The 22,584-nt window shown below is 45.8% G+C and overlaps 1 protein-coding gene across 1 annotated transcript in view; it reads right to left on the reverse strand.

Annotated features, from left to right (window-relative positions):
* Positions 1-22,584, reverse strand: part of JAK3 (Janus kinase 3) — a 792,993-nt gene that overhangs the window by 461,727 nt on the left and 308,682 nt on the right. Inside the window, exons 9-12 of the mRNA XM_073658556.1 lie at positions 21,458-21,569; positions 7,500-7,683; positions 7,100-7,221; positions 6,155-6,286 (exon numbers count right to left, since the gene is read on the reverse strand). Coding sequence (XP_073514657.1) covers positions 6,155-6,286; positions 7,100-7,221; positions 7,500-7,683; positions 21,458-21,569 — 550 coding nt within the window. The remainder of the gene's footprint in view (positions 1-6,154; positions 6,287-7,099; positions 7,222-7,499; positions 7,684-21,457; positions 21,570-22,584) is intronic.

Here is a 22,584-nt window from a genome sequence, read left to right on the forward strand (position 1 = left end):
GCTTCTCAGAATTTTATAATGTTGAACCTTAAAAATGAAAAAATCCATTTTTCCCACAAAAAATGTTGCTTTAGGCTCAAATTTTTCATTTTCACAAGGTTAACAGGAGAAAATGGACCATAAAAATTCTCCTGAGTACACCAATACCCCATATGTGGTAGAAAACTATTGACACAGGCAAAATGGTGACAGTGACTCAGTGGTTCGCACTGCAGTGCTGGGGCCCTGGGTTCAAATCCCACCAAGGACAACATCTGGAAGGAGTTTGTATGTTCTCATAATATTTGTTTGGGTTTCCTCCAGAATCAAGGAATTCACCTAGCGGTGTGGTGAGCACCTTGAACTCACAGTTGCTTCACAGAATTTTATAACGTTCAGCCGTAAAAATTAAAAAATACATTTTTCTCGCAAATTGTTCCTTTAGCTCCCAATTTTTCTTTTGAACAATAGTAATAATTTGTTGTGCAATTTCTCCAGAGTCCACCAATACCCCATATGTGGTGGAAAACTACTGTTTCTGCACACAGCAGGGCTCGGAAGGGAAGAAGCGACAATTGAGTTCTGGAGCGCAATTTTGGCTGGAATAGATTGCGGATGCCATGTCACATTTGAAGAGCCCCTGACATCCCAAAACAGCAGAAACCCCCACAAGTGACTCCATTCTGGAAACTACACCTCTTGACGAATTTAGTAGTTTAGCATTTTTTACCCTAAGGCGTTTTACAGAATTGTATAACATTGGGCTGCGTAAAGGGAAAATTACCACTGTTTCCACTAAAATGTTGCTATGGGCCCAAGTTTTTCCTTTTTAAAAGGGATAAAAGGAGAAAATGAATAGTACATTTTGTTATGCAATTTCTCTTGAATACCCCATATATGGTCAAAAACTACTTTTGAGACACAGTGGATAGTTCAGATGGGAAGAAGTGCCATATGGTTTGAGGGTGCCATGATCGACTGGAACAACCCATGAGGCACCAGAACAGCAGAAATTCCCCATAAGTGACTCCATTTTACAAACTACACTTCTCAATAAATTTATCTAAGGGTGCAGTGATCATATTGACACCATGGGTGTCTCACAGAATTTTATACAATTGTCAGTGAAGAAAAAATAATTAAATTTTTACCACCAAAAAAATTGTTTTAGCCCCAGATTTTACATTTTCACATCGGGAAATGAGTAAAATGACACCAAAATTCGTCACACAATTTCTGCTGAACGTGGTAACACCCCATATGCACAGTACTGCTTAGCCACACAGTGAGACTCGGGACGGACAGAGTCTTGGTGAACAAATTTTTGTAGAATAGTTTGCAGACTTCATATACAGAGCCCCTAAGTGCCAGAAGAGTAGAATCACCCCTTAAGTGACCCCATTTTGAAAATTACTCCCCTCATGGAATTTATATACTGGTGTAGTGACGATTTTGACTCCATGGGTGTTTTCCAGAAACAAGTAGTAGTGAATGTTGCCGAGTGAAAATTGCAAATCTGCCATTGTGGTGCCCGAAAATTGTAGTGCCCTATACATTGTAGTGACCATATAATGTAGTGCCCAGTACATTATGCCAAGATCATGCTTCTGGAGATATGTACCCTGTAAATTAAGCGGGCTCTCATTGCTACAGAAATGGCAAACATGTGGACTTTAAATGTGGTTTAGGCACACTGTGGGTCTCAGAAGGAAGGGGAACATTTGGATTTGGGACGAGGAGCCATAGCGCTTTTCCAGAGTCCTTGTGCTACCAGTAACATGGAAGCCCCATATATTTCCAGATGACGGACCTGCGTGAGGACTTGTTTTTTTTGTGGATTGAGTTGAAACTTTTATTGGGAACATTTTACATAACATTTTGGATCATATTTATCCTGTGCTCTACACTGAGCATTTACATCAGGGTTTCCAACTCCAAATGACATGATTCAGATGAAACCTCAAACAGATCCATTTACTATAATAAGGCAGCAGAGTTACTTTGAACTCCATCTGACCTCTGTTCAGCATTGTCTTTCATTTTAGAGGTGCACAAAACTGTGTGCCGAGCGCGCTTTTATGAACACTTAAGAAGAAAGACACCGACAAATCATAAGACAGTCCACAGTGTCTCCATCTACCTCATTATAGGGAATTTTACACCGGGGGTTCCATCTGAATCACGTATTTCAGAGATTTACATGGAAACCCCGGTGTAAGCACTCGGCATACAGCACAGGATAAGTGTGAGCCGAGACTTACTGCGATCTTTGTGAGGCAGATTGACCAAATCAACAGCATGTTAAGAATGGGTTTTATTAATTTTTTTACGCCGTTCTACTAGCGGTATAAGTGATTATACGGCTTTATTCTTCGGGTCGGTGCGATTACAGTTATATCAGACTTATATAGTTATTTATGCTTAGCTACTATCACACACTAAATGACGCTTTTTTTTGCAAAAACAAGTTTTTGCATCGCCATATTTTGAGAGCTATAATTTTTCTATATTTCTGTTGACAAACAACTTGGTGAGAAGGCAACAACTGTTGACACAATTATTAGAAAATGGAAGAAACACAAGAGGACTGTCAATCTTCCTCAGTCTGGGGCTTCATGCAAGATCTACCCTCATGGTGTAAGAGTGATTCTAAGAAAGGTCAGGAATCAGTCCAAAACTACACGAGAGGACTTGGTCAATGACCTGAAGAGAACTGGGACCACAGACTCAAACATTACCGCTAGTAACACACTCCGCCATCATGGATTAAAATCCTTCAGGGCACGCAAGGTCCCGCTGCTCATGTCCAGGCCTGTTTGAAGTTCACCAATAGCCATCTGGATGATCCAGGGGAGTCATAGGAGAAGGTCATGTGGTCAGATGAGACCAAAATAGAACTTTTTGGTATCAACTCCACTTGCTGTGTGGAGGAAGAAAAACAATGAGTACAACCCCAAGAACACCATCCCAACAGTGAAGTATGGTGGGGGAAACATCATACTTTGGTGGTACTTTTTTGCAAAGGGGACAGGATGACTGCAACGCATTGAATGGAGGATGGATGGGGTCATGTATTGCGAGATTTTGGCCAACAACCTCTTTCCCTCAGTAAGAGCATTGAAGATGGGTCATTGCTGGGTCTTCCAGCATAACAATGACCCAAAGCACACAGCGAGGCAACTAAGGATTGGCTCCATAGCATTTCAAGGTCCCGGAGTGGTCTAGCCAGTCTCCAGACTTGAATCTAGAAATGGAGTTGAAACTCAATGTTGCCCAGCAACAGCCCCGAAACCTGAAAAATCTCACGAACATCTGTAAGGATGAGTGGGCCAAAATCCCTGCTGCGGTGTGTGCAAACTTGGTCAAGAACTACAGGAAACGTCTGACCTCTGTAATTGCAAACAAAGGTTTCTGTACCAAATATTAAGTTCTGTTTTTCTATTGTATCAAATACTTATTTCATGTAATAAAATACTAATTAATTATGTAAAAATCATACAATGTGATTTTCTAGATTTTTTTTTCAAGATTCTGTCTCTCATAGTTGAAGTGTACCCATGATACAAATTACAAACTTCTCCATTCTTTGTAGGTATAAAAACTTGCAAAATCGGCAGTGTATCAAATAATTATTTTCCCCACTGTATCTATCCATCCATCTATCTATCCATTTATCTATCCATTCATCTATCTATCCATATCTATCTATCCATATCTATCTATCTATCTATGTATGTAGATGTAAATGTAGATTAAGGCTGCGTGCCCACGAAGCGCTTTTCATGCGTTTCCGCTGCGGAATTTCCACAGCGGAAACGCATCAAAAACGCATGTTAATCCGCACCCCATGGTCCCCAATGGCATTCCGCAATGTCAATGCACATGCTGCGGATTTTTCCGCAGCGTTTCTGCAGCGCTCATAAATCTGCAGCATGTTCATTAATTTTGCGGAAGCGCAGCGGAATTGCCGCCATTGACTTGCATTGAGACGCATAATATCCGTGTCTGTATATTTGTACACGCGGATAATATGCGTTTCAATGTGCGTATGGTACCCAAGTCTGGAGGAGAGGAGACTCTCATCCAGACCTGGGTACCATTGTACCTGTGAAAAAAAGAATAAAATAATGTTTATATTCACCTGTCCGGCGGTCCCGGCAGCGTTTATCTTCCAGGACCTGAGATGACGTCGCGGTCATGTGACCGCAGGCTGTCTCGCTATATGTCGGCAACCCGGAAGGAGCGCGACAACACACGCGGCAGCACACGCGGCGGGGGATCGGTAAGTATAGCTTTATTTTTTACGGTCACACTATATAAATCCATGCCGTTTGCATGGATTTATATAGTGTGACCTAGTTGTCAAGCACTTTCCAAGTGATGCTATCGCCTGGAAAGTGCTTGTAGTCCGCATGCATAAACGCATGCATAAAACATGTGAATACGCGTGTATTCTGCAGGAAAAACGCATGCACAATCTGCATGCGTTTTTTCTGGCAAGGGAGATGCAGAAACGCTGCAGAAATTTTCTGCTTCATATCTGCATCGTGGGCACATAGCCTTAATAAAGGAGTCTGTGTAATAAATATCAGCCTCCAGTGGTCGACTTTCCCTCTGGTGGTTATGAAAATTAAAAGGGAGCCCACGTTGTTTTTTAATTCTTTATTTTACACCTAATGTACAAGGTGGATGTTGACTACTTTTTACTATTTACAGGGGACAAGGGCATCAGGGATTAGGTGTAGGTGAGTATAATGTGTTTTTTATTTTTATTTCAATATTTATTAATTTTAACTTTTTTTTTTTACTTTAAGCACAGGCGCCGGCTGATGAGAGACTACTTTTCCCATACAGTGGCACCTGCTCTCGCTGTTAACAGTGACAGCAGGAGTCGGCTGATGGGAGAAGTAGTCTCATTAGCCGGCGCCAGTGACCCATGGTAAGCTTTTTAACGCGGGTCACAGTGACCGCTGCGGGATCACGCTGACATCTAACTGCATGATCCCCTGTTTCCCGCACTGTCACACAGATGACAGAGCGGGAAATACCCAAACCCGAACAGTAACACGGACTTTCTCAGGAAGTCTGTGTTCGGGGTCCGTGCCCGAACACTAAGTGTTTGGTACAGACCCCGAACTTTACTGTTCGGTTTCGCCCATCTCTAGCTAGAGCCTTTGATGGTGAGGATTGGCTTAGCTGCAGGTAGTCACCAGGTACTACTGCAGGGCATTTACCGGGTCTGCAGCAGCTGACCTGAGGGTCAGAGACATGGGTACGAGGTACATGTAGACGAAGGCAAAGACATGGTCAGACAATCCAGGAGCGGAAAAATTAGGATAAACGGTCAACGATTCGGGTCAATAACAGAAAAGAAGGAACGAATATGTGCAAACAGGAACTAGAGACAAACCACTAGACTCATGCTCAGGCAAGGAGTGATGGGAGGAGCTGACTAATAAATGCTCTGCTGTCTAGGGAAACTAAACTTAGCAGAACACTGGTGGTTAAGTTCCTGCAAAGTCTGGCCAGATGTAGCAGAGCTGGAAATGCTGCAAGAGGCAGCTCAGTGAAATGACCCGAGACTGGGAGGAGCAGAGTGGTGACGTCAGTGAGTAGGGCAGCACTTACTGCTCATGCGAGTAGCTAATGTGACACTGATACATGCTGCCCATGGTTTGGGCAGCATGTATCAGCTGTCAGGTTATCTTTAATTCCACCCCACTTGGAATTTTTTTCCCATCTTCAATAGATGGTAAAATAAAATTGTGTCATTCAGAACTGCAACTCGTCCTGACAAAAAGTTATGGCTCTTGAGAGGGGAAAAAAACTAAAGCAAAAGAAAGAAAAATGGTCATGTCTGTAAAGCGTAAAATATGGATACAGTCTACATGACAAAATGAATCAAACATTTTAGATTTCTAAGCTAAAAAAACATTATTGAGGAACAGCAAATTCACTAAGTGAATATGAAGTAAAAGAGAGTACAGTAAATGCTATCACTACCAAGGCATAAATTGTAAAATAATATTAGATGATCCAGAAAAAGATAATTGTTTGGCATACATTTTATATTTTTTTCCTGTAGTTTTCTTTCCTCCTTCTCCAAAATCTAAAAGGAAAGTGACGTTATGAATTGTCTGTTTCATAGTATGTAAGATATCCATAAAAGCTTTACCTCTTGGTAGTGTTGGTGAGTGGCATCCAGAATTTTCAGTAGAACATCAACTTCATGCTCTTCTTCGCCATGTGTATTTCTGTGTAATCCATGAAATATTTTGGTGAACGACCCTTTTCCCTGGCTTTCTAACTAGAAAAGAATTGTATGACATTCTGTATCATTTCCATCACCATTCTACCTTGCTATGCTACTATTACAACAATAAATTATAACCTAAACCCATAGGGAGGAATTCATTGTTCTGTTTGCACCACTATTCAGGTTTAAGAAGTCACAAACTTTGGCAAAACACAAAAAACTTTGCAACACTTGCATTTTTACGACAGCACACTACAGTTGTAGGAAAAATTGTGTGTGGGGATGAAGCAGGGGAAGGGTATAGGGAAGGGGTAGAAGGACTTAGGTCACAGGCTGGGGCAAATCGCAGCAAAAATAATTGAATGCATTTTATAACAGAGAGCGGCATAAATTGTAGCAGAAATCTTTCTAAATATGGCTCATGGTATCTATCTAGGAGATACCAAATTCATTCCTGCTGCTTTTTTTTTCAAATCTGGGATATGAACTGCTAGTCTTGATGAATCAGCACCCATTATGTGTACCATGTATGAAAATCAGTGTAAACAAAACAAGAGTTTTTGCCCTTGTTATCCAATTTTTGGGTGTTTTCCAAACTTTATACTGTACAATACATCAAATTTTTACAATGATATTTTTAAACCAAATTACAGTTTTTTTTATCATCAAATTTTATAAACCCCGTTGCTATTTTAGGGCAATTTCTTGTGAGTACCTACCTACTTTGAGTTGCAGTACATAATGGTGAAAAATGCTTCTGCAACACAGCACCAGCAGGGAACCAGTTTAAAAGCAGCCCAGCTACCACGTATCATTCAATTTTTAATACATTTATTGACATATGTGTTCGTCCATTCTACTTACAAAGGTGATATCTTTTAAATCAATCTTTTGAAAAGTCAATAATGGGATGTTTTTTCTTTGTCTTCCTGGTGACATAAGTTGCTGAGGGCAACTGTCATGTAGAATTAGAAGGTTTGATTTCTCTGGAAAATAAATTAAATCTCTCAGTTGTGTTATTCTGTTATTATTATTTATCACAATAAACTCAAGTAGATTTCTATAACTGGTTATATGGATGAATGGAAGGATGGATGGACCAACAAAGTACAATATTCTACCTTCAACTCAAAGAGATCTTCAAGGTATAAAATAAATTAAGTCCAATTTTATAGAATTTTATTCATAAGGATCTGATTTTTAGCATATTAGGAGATATTTTCATCTTACTTTAAATAAACCATGAATAAGTGGGGTTCTCTACCTTTGGCTCTTGGAGGACAGCAAGATGTCAGACGCGTGGAGACACCACCGAGACGCAGATTATTATACTGGTAATACTCCAAGAGAGTCCGCAAACTGGTGAAGTAACGGGAGACACCCGCCAAACAAAATGTGTCATTCTTACACTGAATGGAACATCCCTGAAATTCCTTACCCAAAGTATTCTGTAGAGATAGATGCAAAAAAATGGCTATAAATACATTTATAAGAAAAGAAAACAGAACCAAAGAAAAGTTAGATATAGTCATGGCCAAAAAGTTGGCACCCTTGAAATTGTTAAACAAAATGAAGTATTTTTCCCTGAAAATTATTGCAATTACACATCTTTTGGTTATACGTATGTTTATTTCCTTTGTGTTAATTGGAACAACACAAAAAAGAGAAAAAAAGGCAAATTGGAAATAAATTTCACACAAAACCCCAAAAATGAGCCAGACAAAATTGTTGGCACCCTCAACTTAATATTTGGTTGCACACCCTTTGGAATAAAGAGCTGCAATCAATCACTTCCTCTGACCATCAACAAGCATATTACACCTCTCAACTGGAATTTTGGATCACTCATCTTCTGCAAACTGCTCCAGGTCTCTCATATTTGAAGGGTGCCTTCTCCCAACAGCAATTTTAAGATCTCTCCACTGGTGTTCAATGGGATTTAGATCAGTACTCATTGCTGGCCACTTCAGAACTCTCCAGTGCTTTATTTCCAACCATTTCTGGGTGCTTCTTGAAGTATCTTTGGGGAAATTTTCTTGTAGGAAGACCCATGACCTAGGACACAAACCCAGTTTTCTGACACTGGGCACTACATTGCGACCCAAAATCCTTTGGTAATCTTCAGATTTCATGATTCCTTGCACACAGTTAAGGCACCAAGTGCCAGAGACAGCAAAACAACCCAAAAACATCTTTGAACCTCCACCATATTTGACTGTAGGTACTGTGTTCTTTTCTTTGTAGGCCTCATTACATTTTTGGTAAACAGAATGATGAGCTTTACCAAAAAGCTATGTCTTGGTCTCATCTGTCCACAAGATGCTTTCCCAGAAGGATTTTGGCTTACTCACGTACATTTTGGCAAACTGCAGACTAGATTTTTTTATGTCTCTGTGTGGTGTCCTCCTGGGTCTCCTGCCATTGCGTTTAATTTCATTCAAATGTCGACAGATAGGGTGCATCAGTGTCAGCGCAAACTGAGCCTGCAGGACAGGTTGAATCACTTAGGAACTTGATTGGGGCTGCTTATCCACCATCTGGACCATCCTGCATTGCAACCTTTCATCAGTTTTTCTCTGCTGTCAACGTCCAGGGGGATCAGCTACAGTGTCATGGGTTATAAACTTCTTGATTATGTTGCGCACCATGGACAAAGGAACATCAAGATCTCTGGAGATGGACTTGTAACCTTCAGATTTTTGATACTTTTCAACAATTTTGGTTCTCAAGTCCTTAGACAGTTCTCTTCTTCTTTTTCTGTTCTACATGCTTAGTGTGGCACACACAGACACACAATGCAAAAATTGAGTAAACTTCTCCCCTTTTTTATCTGGTTTCAGATGTGATTTTAATATTGCCCACACCTGTTACTTGCCACAAGTGAGTTTGAACGAGCATCGCATGCTTCAAACAAAGTTGTTTGCCCACAATTTTGGAAAGGTGCCAACATTTTGTCAGGCCCATTTTGGGGGTTTTGTGTGAAATTATGTCCAATTTCCCATTGTTTCTCTATTTGTTTTGTTTGTTTTGGTTTTGTTTCAATACTCACAAAAGGAAATAAACATGTGTATTAGAGTGACAGTCAAAAAATTTTTGTGTAAATTTTTAGTTCTCACCTCTGGGAATAATTCCCTTTGGTGTGATTGTAACATACACAAAGTTTTGTAATATTGCAACATTGTTTACTGGTGGCTCAATCACAAAACTAACAATTATTTGTAATAAATGTCTTAAAGCAAAGTAAATGTAGTGTACATTTTTACAGTAGTTTCACAGTTTCACTTTTTTTAATAAAACACACTTTATTTGGTTCAGGATAGTCATAGCAATGCTTCTCCACAAACTGGAGAATAAACTGTTTCTTGTATTCCTGAGTGCTCAGTGATGAATTGAATGTATTCATTCTTCTGATGGAGCGAATTCATTCAAATGATGGAGCGTTCGGTGACATCGTTCACTATTTTCAATCCGGCGACTCTTGAGAATGTATCAATGTAACTTGCATTAGTGCCACAGACAAGGATCTTGATGAAGAAAATCTTGGTTTGTTTCCAGTGCAACAAACATCTTTTTTGTGTTGGACGTGTGGCACCCCAGGGGTCTGGTTGCCCAGTGGTAGAAATACCATGTCTGAGAGCGAGCATGGGTTTTCCTGGTCAGGAGCAATATTGCATGCCACACCTCCTGCCCCAGTCCAGGGAGTGGAGGAACCTGCCCTTTATAAACTGGATCTGGGGCGGGGTTAGTCGAGTCTAGTTCCAGAGGAAGGGACAGAGCAGCAGCTAGGAGCTCTGTAGGAGCCAGGAGCTGAAGGCCAGGGACTGGAAGCTAGCAGAGCTCGTCCTGGCAGAAGACGCAGAGAACCGGACACTGGAGTCCGAGGCTGTGGGACCCTTCAAGCCCAGCAGCAGAAACCACCTGGCAGGGGATTTCAGGTCCTCTGGCCGTAGAAAGCCCGGAGGCTCAGTCACACGCAAGGGACCGTCACCGCCATCGAGGAGCGGAAGGCACCAAAGGCCCCAAGTCACCAGCCATATGGGTGAGCACCACACGGTACACTCAGGGACGTGGGCTACTACACGACTACAGCAGGGTAGCCAGGAAGAGTGCAGTCAGACGGGAAGGCCTATACCTCCACCTGGCCAGGGGGACTCTTGTTCGCTCACAGACTGACCAGGCCTCTAATGTTAGCCAGTACTCCTGGCAGGGCCTTCTTCATTACCAACAGTAAAGACCCTGAACTGCACCGCACGGACTCTGAGTCATTTCTGCTGCGCCCACGCACCACAACCCTCACCATCTATAGATGCTGCCCTGAGGCTATACTCCTCCCGTGGGGAGTTATACTACCCTCTGCTGCACACACAACATCAGCCTCAGCGGTCTGCCCCGCAGCGGCGGTTCTCAGTGACCGCAATCCACGGGTGGCGTAGTCGTACATTTAAACATTGCAAAACCAAATAAAGAGGTCCGACACAGGTTTGACCACCCTGAGTCACGGGAGCGGGTCGCCGCCACGGAGACTACAACCCCCAGCATTACACAGAGACCCGGCTCCGGGTATTCCCCTACACACACGGCCCAGGGGGCGCGTCAACTTTGGCGTAGTCGGCAGGATTTCGTGCCAGCAACCACCGGGTACTGCGTGCCTGAAGAAAGACTGTGATACTTACCGTGGTGAAGTTTCCCGACATCCGCAGCCATTTTCCCGCCACCCGCCACCATTTTCCCGCCATTGGGCGCCATTTCTGGGACGCCGCATGAGAAGAAGAGGGGCGTGGATGCCAAAAGCGCATGAGAGCTGAAGCCCCGCCTTACGTACTGACGCTGCGCAAGGTCCTGGAAGGAGCCCAACAGACGTCGACGTCACCAGAGCGCGACGCAAGGTCCTCGACCCCGACGATCGCCTGCGGAGCCACGGCCTATGGAGAAGAAGCAACGGAAGGTAGGCCACGGTTAACTAGGGGGGGAGGAAGACACCAGGAATGGAGGGAGCTCCCACCGCCAGCGCGGCTGCTGCCGCAGTGATGCCGTTCACGATGCCGTATATCCCCGGAGCGGCATGGTTACCCCAGTACTCAGGGGAGTCGCATACTCTGAGCGACTTTAAAGAAAGACTGTATAGCCTATTCAAAGTATACCCCCTGTCCGAGGAACAAAAAGTGAGCATCCTGACAGGCCAGTTAATCGGGGCAGCCCAAAGAGAAGTGAAGTCCTGGTCAGCCAGGGAAAAGGGGACTGTAAAGGAAATACTGGCCCTTCTAAAGCAGTGGTCCCCAACCTTTTTTGCACCAGGGACTGGCTTGAAGCAAGATCATTTTTCCATGGCCCAGCAAGGAGGGGGTGGGGTGGGCGGGGCTTTCGTAATATGGGGGCAGGGTAATGGAAGGATTTGGAGTTTAGTGCATACTTATCATATAGTGTAGACCAGGTCCCCGCCAGGAGCTATGCCAGGAGCCCCACATAATGTGCTGTGCCAGGAGCCGCATCACTGAGGCTCCATCACGCCCTGCAGCAGGACAGGGCAGCTGTCCTGACAGCTGCTTTTCAGCTGCATTTACTTCATCCCAGGGGCGGACACAGACTGTAGTGGGCCCCTGTGCAAGAAATTTTTGGGGGCCCCCCCCCGCCCTTCATAAGGCAACAAAGTTATGTAAACATAACCCCCCCCCATGTGCATCTCTCACCCCCCCATGTGCAGCTCACCCCCCGTGCATCTCTCATCCCCCTCCGTGCATCTCTCATCCCCCTCCGTGCATCTGTCACCCCCCCGTGCATCTCTCATCCACCCCCCGTGCATCTCTCATCCCCTCCGTGCATCTCTCATCCCCCCCGTGCATCTCTCATCCCCCCCGTGCATTTCTCATCCCCCCGTGCATCTCTCATCCCCCCGTGCATCTCCCCTCCCCCCCATGTGCATCTCTCATCTCTCCCCTCCCCCCCATGTGCATCTCTCATCTCTCCCCTCCCCCCCATGTGCATCTCTCATCTCTCCCCTCCCCCATGTGCATCTCTCATCTCTCCCCTCCCCCATGTGCATCTCTCATCTCTCCCCTCCCCCATGTGCATCTCTCATCTCTCCCCCCCATGTGCATCTCTCATCTCTCCCCTCCCCCCCATGTGCATCTCTCATCTCTCCCCTCCCCCCCATGTGGATCTCTCATCTCTCCCCTCCCCCCCATGTGGATCTCTCATCTCTCCCCTCCCCCATGTGCATCTCTCATCTCTCCCCTCCCCCCATGTGCATCTCCCATTCCCCCCACTCCTAGATAACTAGATAATTGTATTTAAAAAAAAATAAAACTTGTTATACTTACCCCCATGCGATCCCTGCAGAATCCTGGCGCTCGTCCAAATCGCTGACACCAGGTTCTCCTGCCTTCCGGTCATGTGATGGCGCCGTCACATGACCGGAAGTCAGAGGAATTATGAGATGTCCTGGACCCGGCGCTTTGCATGGGGCCGGGGGCCCCATGAGGAGAGAGACGCACAAGAGGGGGGCTCCGAGGGGGCTCCTACCGGCCGGGCCCCATACTGGAGTCAGGGCAGTCATGCCCTGATGGCGGCCCTGCTGGAGGCTGGAGGGACCCCCTCTCCCTCGGGGCCCCCGTTCAATGAACCGGCTGCACGGGCGGTAGTTCCGCCCCTGCTTCATCCTGCTTCAGGACCTGTGGTGACATCACAGTTATGTACCTTGATGTCATCACAGGTCCTCTACAGGTCTACCCTGCGGGAGTCTAGAATAGCGGGCAGCATCCACCCCACACAGTGTGCTCTGAGCCACCGCAGACCAGAGCACACTGTCAATGTTTAGTGATCGTCTGTGGCGGTGCCGCGGACCGGCTGAAAAACCCCAACGGCCCGGTCCTGGTCCGCGGACCGGCGGTTGGGGACCTCTGTTCTAAAGGACACTTTTGATACCCGCACCTCAGCAGAGATCAAGCTAAAATATTATGGATGCAAACAGCGGACACAAGACAGTATTCGGGACTATGCTTTGAATTTGCAGGAGGCCCTGAGAGCCATTAAGCAGGCAGACCCTGACAGCGTGCGGGATGAGGATAAGCTGTTGACTGAACAGTTCATTGAGGGTCTACAGTCCAGCGCCCACCGAACCCAGTTGCGTGTAATGGCCTTGCAGAACCCTGATTTGGACTTTGCGCAGTTCAAAGACAGGGCCATCCGGGTGCTCCGAGAACCGGCACCAGGTGGCGCTGTAACCCACAGGCGCCCTGCTATTACCTATCACCAGGAGGCGGCGCCCTTGTCTGCAGAGCCTGTGGGAGCTGATTCGCAGGCTTTGGACAAAGACCCGGCTGTAGAACTGCACCATCAGGTCCAAGAACTGACCAAAAGCGTTGCCGCGCTAACCAGAACTGTGCAGTCTTTACAGGTGTCTTCCCCAGGAAAGATCCAGCTGGCTTCCAGTCCGGAGGACGTCCCTTGGAGCCGACGGAGGAGGATCCCATCGTCCAGAGGAAGGCCCAGCGACCGCTATGACCAGGACGGACAACCCATCTGCCGCCACTGTAACCAACCAGGACATATGGCAAGGTACTGTCATTTAAACGGGCCCAACCTGGGGCAGAGGGCCGACCCCCAGGCATAAGACCATCAGGCCCATCGAGCTGGAGTGACAAGTACGTAGGGGGACGACCGGTCTTGCCTGTGGTGCTGGATGGCATTCCTATGAGTGCACTACTGGACAACGGGTCACAGGTAACCACCATCCCCTATGTGCTCTTTAAGCGGTACTGGAATGACTCAGATATTACCCGCTACCCAGATGACGATTTGAGCATCATCGCCAGCAATGGTCAGCCCGTACCGCAGGTAGGATTCAAGGAGGTGACCATCAAAATTGGTAAAGTTGAATTGCCAGCGCAAGGACTGATTATTGTGGACATTGACCATCGTGAAAGCCACCCTAAGATAACCTTGGGTACTAATGTTATTGAAAATGGTCTTGCAGAGATAATTGTCATATTACAGCAGGTTGCAGTGAATGCCAGCTCCAGCCAGCAGCGTGTCCTACAAAAAGAGATCAGAGCCCTGATGAAAAGGCAACAGGTAGAACTGTCTGGTGGTGAGATTGGTAGCGTTTGGATGAGTGACCCGTTCCCTATCGCCATGCCCCCAAAAAGTGAGATGATGATCTGGTGCCGGACTGCAATCGGGTTAAGAGGAAGGGACTACCAAGCCATGGTAGAACCCGTCTAATCAGACAGTAGGCCCAGCATTTTGACAGCACGGGGGGTGGTCAATGTACGCCATGGGAGGGTACCCGTCCGCATCCTAAACATTGGGGAAAGAGAAGAATACTTGCCCTGGTATGCCACTCTAGCCAAATTGTTCACCATTAACCAAAACTCTGTAAAGGCCGTGGAACCCTTGCTTCCATCTCAACCAGAGGAGGGTAACGGCTCCAAGAAACAAATGGAGGACTGGTGTCAGAAGCTGCATGTGGGCACCAACTCCACTCCCTCACACCACAAACAGGGAGTCTACCGGGTGGTTCAGGAGTACGAAAGAGTTTTTAGTAAACACCCGCTAGACTTTGGGCAAGTAAAGGGGGTAGAACACCACATCCCCACGGGAGACCATCTACCCATAAAGGAAAGATAGCGACCTGTACCCCCTGCACACTATCAGAATGCCAAGGGAATGTTGTGAGAAATGAAGGAGGCTGGGATAATCAGGGACAGCTGTAGCCCCTGGGCAGCTCCACTAGTTCTTGTGAAAAAGAAAGATGGCACCATGAGAATGTGTGTAGCTTACAGGAAGGTCAACCGTATCACACACAAAGATGCGTACCCATTACCTAGGATAGAAGAATCTTTAGCTGCATTAAAATCTGCTAACTTCTTCTCCACTTTGGATCTTACTAGCGGGTACTGGCAGGTTCCTGTAGCAGAGGCCGACAAGGAGAAGACCGCGTTCACCACCCCGATGGGTCTCAGCGAATTCATCTGTATGCCGTTCGGGCTCTGCAACGCACCAGGAACCTTCCAGCGGTTGATGGAGTGCTGTCTGGGGCACAGGAATTTCGAGACGGTCCTGCTATACCTGGACGATATCATCGTGTATTCCAAAACATATGAGGACCATCTGAAACATGTGGTAGAGGTGTTTGACGCCCTGGCAGGCTACGGCCTAAAGGTGAAACCCTCCAAGTGTCATCTACTGAAACCAAAGGTACAGTACCTGGGACACGTGGTGAGTGCTGACGGAGTAGCTCCAGACCCTGATAAGATCACAGTGATTAAGGACTGGCCAAGACCCTCCAGCATAAAGGAAGTGCGGCAGTTCCTCGGGTTGGTAGGCTACTACCGAAGATTCATCTCCGGGTTCACCAAAATGGCAGCTCCTATGCAAGACCTCCTGATAGGCCAGTCCAGGAAGGCCAAAAACCAGAAGCCGCCCTTCAAATGGGACAAGCTGGAGGATGAGTCTTTCCACCAGCTGAAGATGGCCCTCACGGGGGATGAAATCCTGGCGTACCCTGATTACGACCAGCCTTTTATTCTCCACACAGACGCGAGCAACATCGGGCTAGGGGCGGTGCTGTCCCAGATCCAACAGGGCAGAGAACGGGTGATTGCTTATGCCAGCAGGAAGCTCTGGCCCACAGAAAGGAATCCTGAAAATTACAGCTCCTTCAAGCTAGAGTTCCTCGCAGTGGTATGGGCAGTGACAGAGCGCTTTAAACATTACCTTGCCTCTTCCAAGTTCACCGTGTACACGGACAACAACCCGTTGACACACCTAGACACTGCAAAACTTGGTGCCCTGGAGCAGAGATGGATGGCCCGCCTATCCAACTATGAGTTCACCATCAAATACCGGGCGGGACGCACAAATGCCAACGCAGACGCCCTGTCTAGGATGCCGAACTTGCCGGACAGAGGGGAAGATCCAGAAGAACTGGAAGAGATTGAACTCCCTGTGTTCCACCGTCGTGGGATTACCCAGTGTTCCCACCGTGTAAGGGACAGGCACTCTGCCACGTTCAATCCCTTACCCCACTACAACTGGGCGGAGACGCAAGACAGTGACCCAGTCGTCCCCCTGGTAAAAGAGATGCAGACACAGGCTGATGCCCGCCTTGACCCAGATGCTCCGGAAGAAACTAAACAGCTGTGGAAGGAGAAGAGTAAACTGTTTCTCTACAAGGGGAAGCTGTGCCGGAGAATTGTCAACTCCCGGACACATGAGCTGACCTGGCAGGTAGTGGTCCCGAGACGAGATGCGGCTATGGTCCAGGAGGCATATCACGACGGAGCAGGGCACTTTGGATGGAAGAAGTTGGAGTTCCTGTTGCGTGAATGTTTCTTCTGGGTGGGCTTGAGAGGGGCCATTGAGAGATGGTGCAGAGACTGCGGCCCGTGCAACCTGAGAAGGAAGGACCGTGCCAGCCAGAAGACTCCCCTGCAGTCCATCATCACCAAGCAGGCACTAGAACTGGTAGCCCTGGACCATGTGAAGCTGTCTCCAAGTAGGTCCGGGTACGTCTACGCCCTCACCATCGTAGACCATTACTCCCGGTTCCTGGTTGTGGTCCCAGTTAAGGACTTAACAGCTCAGACAGCAGCTAGAGCCTTCCAGCAGCACTTCTGCCGTCCACACGGGTATCCGGAGCAAGTGTTGACTGACCAAGGTCCAGCCTTTGAAGCGGAGGTCTTCCAGGAGTTCTGCAACCTCTATGGCTGCAAGAAGATAAGGACAACGCCCTATCACCCCCAAACCAACGGATTATGCGAGAAGTTGAACCAGGTGGTGATAGACTTGCTAAAAACGTTGCCCCTGGAGGAGCGCAGTCTGTGGCCTGAAAAACTCCCTGATCTGGTGGACTTGTATAACCACATCCCAGTAAATTCCACCAACTGCACCCCGGCTTACCTAATGAGAGCAAGACCTGGTAAGCTGCCTATTGACCTGGATATGGGAGTCCTGACGCCCGAGGACACCTCGCCAGAGGCAGACTGGGATACAGAACGGCAGCAGCAGTACCGGAAAGTGCAGGAGAGTGTTGAGAGAAGTCTGTCTCAAGCAAGAGAAAGGCAAGAGAGGACTTACAACCAGCATGCTCCCGCTGTTCCCCTGGCACCTGGAGAGCAGGTCTTCAAGAGGAAGAGGCGGCTCCATAAGTTGGATGACCAGTGGGAGAACGAACCGTACACAGTACTGCCCTCAAGTCATGAAAATCCGAAAGTATGCATTATCAGTAAGGATGGAGGAGAGACCACAGCCACTGTCTCCAGAGACCACCTGAAGAAGTGTCCCGAGCAGCTGCAAAGCACTGATGAAGACCAAGATAGCCCTCAACCCGCAGAGGAAAGGGAAGAAATGGTCAGTACAGTACTCGGAGAATTTCCCCGGTCCTGGACACAAATTAACAATGCTGTTGTGGTACCCGTCCTTACCTTTATCCAGCCAGCCCCTCAAGGGCCTACAGAAGAGCAAGTAGAGTTGGGAGAGCAACCGGCCCTGTAGGCAGAAGATTCCATACCAGCAGCCCAGGAGAATCAACCCTCTGCTAGTAGTGAGCCTGCCGTGCCCGTAGTAAGCCAAGAGTACGCAGAAAGCTGCCCAACCTACCCATAGCAGCTCCAAACACCTGTAGTGCAGACACTAGCGAGCCCACTACACAAGGGGTGGAGACAGGGGACCCAGAAAGAACACCACCAGATAATGTGTTACGTAGGTCCACCAGGAGCACTAGAGGTCAGATGCCCGCTCGCTGGAGAATCTAAATGCAGTGTATATATACCAGTATATTGCAACTGTTGAAACGTTTAATGTTTGTTGCCTGCATATTAATTGTGTTTTTCTAGTTACCCGACAGGGTTCATGGACTGACAGGTTATGGACAGTGAATAACTGGAACTGTACCTTGTAAATAGTTGCACCTGTTAAGTGCCTTTTTGTGCCAGACCACAGAACAAAAACCCGTGGAGGTGGCTGAAGACGTGGTCCAATGCCGGATCATCAATGCCCTGTAGCCACCCAAGGGGGCGCGTCAGACGACATGAAGTGATGAAGCTTCTTGTGTGACACAAGTTCTTTGGCAAGCTGCCCGCGAGTTGAGCAGACATCATTGCCTTCCTCCTGTAGAGTCAGTACCATCTCAACCTTTTCTGTGGTTGGAACCTCACTGTCAAAAAAGCCAGATAGTACGTAAAAAACTACCGCACTCCTGGGGTACCAAGGTGCTCAAGTAGGGTCCAAACCCGTAACTATGTAGATAATAACTTGGCACTTAAGTGACTCAGAGAGTATATACTGTATTTGAAATATATTTATTGGGAAAAATTAATGAAGTGCAATAAACAAACAGACGTTTCGATCCCAATGGACCTTCATCGGTGTACTACAAAATAATAAACAAAAAAATTATCATATAGATAGTCATACAAAAAATAATAAGTGACATAACAAAATCATGCATTGTACATATAGTGTGGTAAACAACATCAAGGAGGGGAGATTTGTATGAGAAGGAGGGTATGGGATGAGGGAAAAGACAAAAGGGAAAACAGAAAAATAGTAAACCTACCAGAATGGTTTGGTAAGGAGGCATACAGGGCAAGTGCCAGGAAGGTGCAGTAGCTGTTGAGATATTAGATAGTGAGAGCTCAAAGAAAGCACCAAAGGCCCAATGGAGTACAGAGGGAAGTAGCAGTACATACCTATGCAGTGGAGTAACAAGGATGAGAATTCTGGCAGAGGGAACGCTGTGTCCACCGCTTGTTCCGAGTGGTGTCAGTGGAGTGTGGAGAGGAGAGGATATGAATAGGAAGTGGGCAGGACTAGCAGGAGTGTACAAGCCCACTCATAGGTGACAGTGGAGAGGGTGTATTCAGAGGTTGGTATTACGCAGGACCTGCGCGACCGGAAGTGACGTCATGATGAAAAAATCCATTCCCATTCCTAAGTCGCATCCTCCTGGCATCCTCTCCATGGGTCCATCTTACTACTTGTCCACTCTATCAAAGTTTCTATTAAAGCTTCTGGCTCTACATCACTTTCACCCCGCAGTGGAACGCATTAGGCTGACAGTGGAACGCATTAGCCGCGTCACTTCCTGACATGTGACCGGCTATCACGTTGCAGGACCTGGCGACATTATCATGACGTCAGTTTTGGTTGCGCAGGTCCTGCGTGGTACCAACCTCCGAATACACCCTCTCCACTGTCACCTGTGAGCGGGCTTGCACACTCCTGCTAGTCCTGCCCACTTCCTATTTATATCCTCTCCAATCCACACTCCACTGACACCACTCGGAACAAGCGGTGGACACAGCGTTCCCTTGGCTAGAATTCTCATCCTTGTTACTCCACTGCATAGCTATGTACTGCTACTTCCTTCTGTACTCCATTGGGCCTTTGGTGTTTTCTTTGAGCTCACACTATCTATTATCTCAACAGCTACTGCACCTTCCTGGCACTTGCCCTCTATGCCTCCTTACCAAACCATTCTGGTAGGTTTACTATTTTTCTGTTTTCCATTTCGTCTTTTCTCTCATCCCGTACCCTCCTTCTTAAACAAATCTCCCCTCCTTGATGTTGTTTACCACACTATATGTACAATGCATGATTTTGTTATGTGACTTATTATTTTTTGTATGACTAGATGATAATTTTTTTGTTAATTATTTTGTAGTATACCGATGAAGATCCATTGGGACCGAAAAGTCCGTTTATTGTACTTCATTAATTTTTCCCATTAAATATATGTCAAAAAAAGCCAGACCCAGCAGAATCTCACTGAGGTACCACAGGTGTCTGTTGATAGTTTTTATTGCTGCCTCAGCAACAGGCACATTGATTCCTTAGTATGCTACGAGTTCTTGCAGTAATGTCAAGTCATTTTGCGGCGATGTGGCTGAGATCTGATAGAAGTACCAAGCCTTCAAGTATAAGCGGACAGTAAAAGTGCAAAATTGACGGAGATTTTTTAACTCTGTCAAAGTTACATGAAATTGGTGACGAAACATGAAGATCTTCAGAGCGTATATCACTTTGGCCATCCATCGGGCCTGATGGTAGGATCCTGGAGTGTTGATGTGTACATCACGGTTTGCTGACGAACCAAGGAACAGGAGTGCCAGTCTTAACAATTCCTTGTAATCATCTCTGGGATGGCATTGTGCAAGGGGTTACTCTTTAAGTGGACCTAGCTCAGTTGAAACTGTCATCCTCCATTCCAGCCCAAAATTTGGTTTTATCCAGTTAATTCCAGGCAGCCAAAAATCTCTCAAACAACTTTATATTTGGACCTGTTGATGCCGGCCACAATATATCAAACACGCTCTCAATAATTAGCAGGTGAATGTGGCGCCTACACGGCAAACTAAGTAGTTCTTTCTGCAGTTTCTGTTGCAGGAGGACGCACACCGGCCATTGTACCAGTGTTACTACAGGTCGTGCCGAATGACATATTTCACTTTACCCTAGATGCTGAAAATCACCCTAATATCACTCATCAACACTTGCAAATTACTATTATAAATTAAAGTAAGTGCATTTCAGGAAAAAAATTTATTAGACAGTAAAAGACACAATGGGAGTGGTGTAGGCTGCTGTGGTAATATTTAGAGATTAGATTTACCTAAAACAGTGAATAATACTGAATGCTGTCTGTCATCTGACAAGTTTACTTTAAAACAGGAAATATAAACTAATAATAATATTAAATGTTCTTTACAAATTACAAATAAGTAAATTGGAGAGAGTTTCAAGGAGTGATGGGGCCCTTATTGCTGCTATATATTAAAACTACCCAAATCCCATTTTAACGACTATTAAGTGTTCAAGGGAGGACATTGAGGACATTGAGCCACCTTTTAAACACAACCAAAAGAAACAATTTTTTAAAGGATATTACAGATCATTATGTGTAACAATTATAGGGGGTGAGACTTTGAATAAAGCTAATTTTTATTTTTTCTATAGAACGCATTGTCACCCTAATGTGTATAACAAAACATGTGTAATTGCAATAATTTTCTGGGGAAAATACTTCATTTTGTGTAATAATTTCAAGGGTGTCAACACTTTTGGCCATGACTATGAGAAATCAGAATGTAAAGTAAGAAATAGTGTTAAAACAGATTGAAAACCTATGCATATAGGAATATGTCAATTAAAATTGTATCCTCAGCTCTTTCTGAATAACAAAGCAGTTGATATAATGTAATTTTGAGCGAAGTAATGACATACCTCTAAACATATAGTTAATAGAAACTTGTCATAGTCCTGCGGAGAACTACGAAGTATATAGCTTCCTCCAATGCCTCCATTTACTTTCAGCTTGTTGATAGCAAACTCTGAGCTAGAAAAAAAAGTAGTTTTTTTATGGTAAACAGTAGTATAAATAATTTTAATAATATAGGCTTATGTAGAAATGATAATGTAAGTAAGTTCATCAAATATTCAAGTTCATCAAGTATTCAATTTCAAGAATAATTTCAGTACAGTGTATGTACCATATGTGCGAACACATTTATTTAAAGCAGACCTGGGCAAAGTGCAACCTGCGTACTGGGGGGGAGCCAAATGGCCGGCAACAGTGGCATACACTACATGGTGGCTTCATGCCTCAAGCAGCATCTCAATTTCACTGATATCTGCAACATCAAGTTGCAAATACTGTTGAACAGAATGGTGCCGCAAGGAGATGTGGGCTCCCTCTTCCATCATTAAAAACGTCCAACTGAGTCTCAGCGGAGCAGGTGCGATGACGTCACTGCACAGAGCAAGACAGCACATCGGAGGAACAAGCAAGGTGAGTAGTTCTGTTTTTTATTTTTGTCAGTCAGTACTTTAGGAAACTGTGGGGCCATCATAATGTGTGGGGTGGGGGTACTGTGGGGCCATCATTTTTGTGTGGGGGTCATGATACTGTGTGGGGGGGGGCTGTGGGACATCATAGTTGAGTGTGGGATGTGGGGGCCATCATACTGTGTGTGAGGGCTGTGGGACATAACACATCTGTGGGGGCTGTGGGTGCCATCATACTGTGTGAGGAGCTTTAGGTCCATCATACTGTCTGTACTTTGTTTGATGAGCGGATGAGGGGTTCATTACACTGTATGTATGTTAACTATTAATTATGGTTATTCATTTTGACTCTCCACTCTATACTGGGTATATTTGCTGACATGACATTTAGGTTATTCTTGTACACTTAGCGTAAGTGAATGTATGCCATGTGAACTTCCATGAATGGACACAACAGGTGTTATGTGAGACATATATATTGCTACAGGACACTCAGGGAGGGATTGCCACTCTTTACTTGACATTCTCGCCATTCGGGTGTATCGATGCTCTGGAGCTGACATGTG

Source organism: Phyllobates terribilis, unplaced genomic scaffold (genome assembly GCF_046119375.1).
Source record: "Phyllobates terribilis strain yellow unplaced genomic scaffold, ASM4611937v1 Scaffold_1__5_contigs__length_1240528914, whole genome shotgun sequence".
Lineage (NCBI taxonomy): Eukaryota > Metazoa > Chordata > Amphibia > Anura > Dendrobatidae > Phyllobates > Phyllobates terribilis.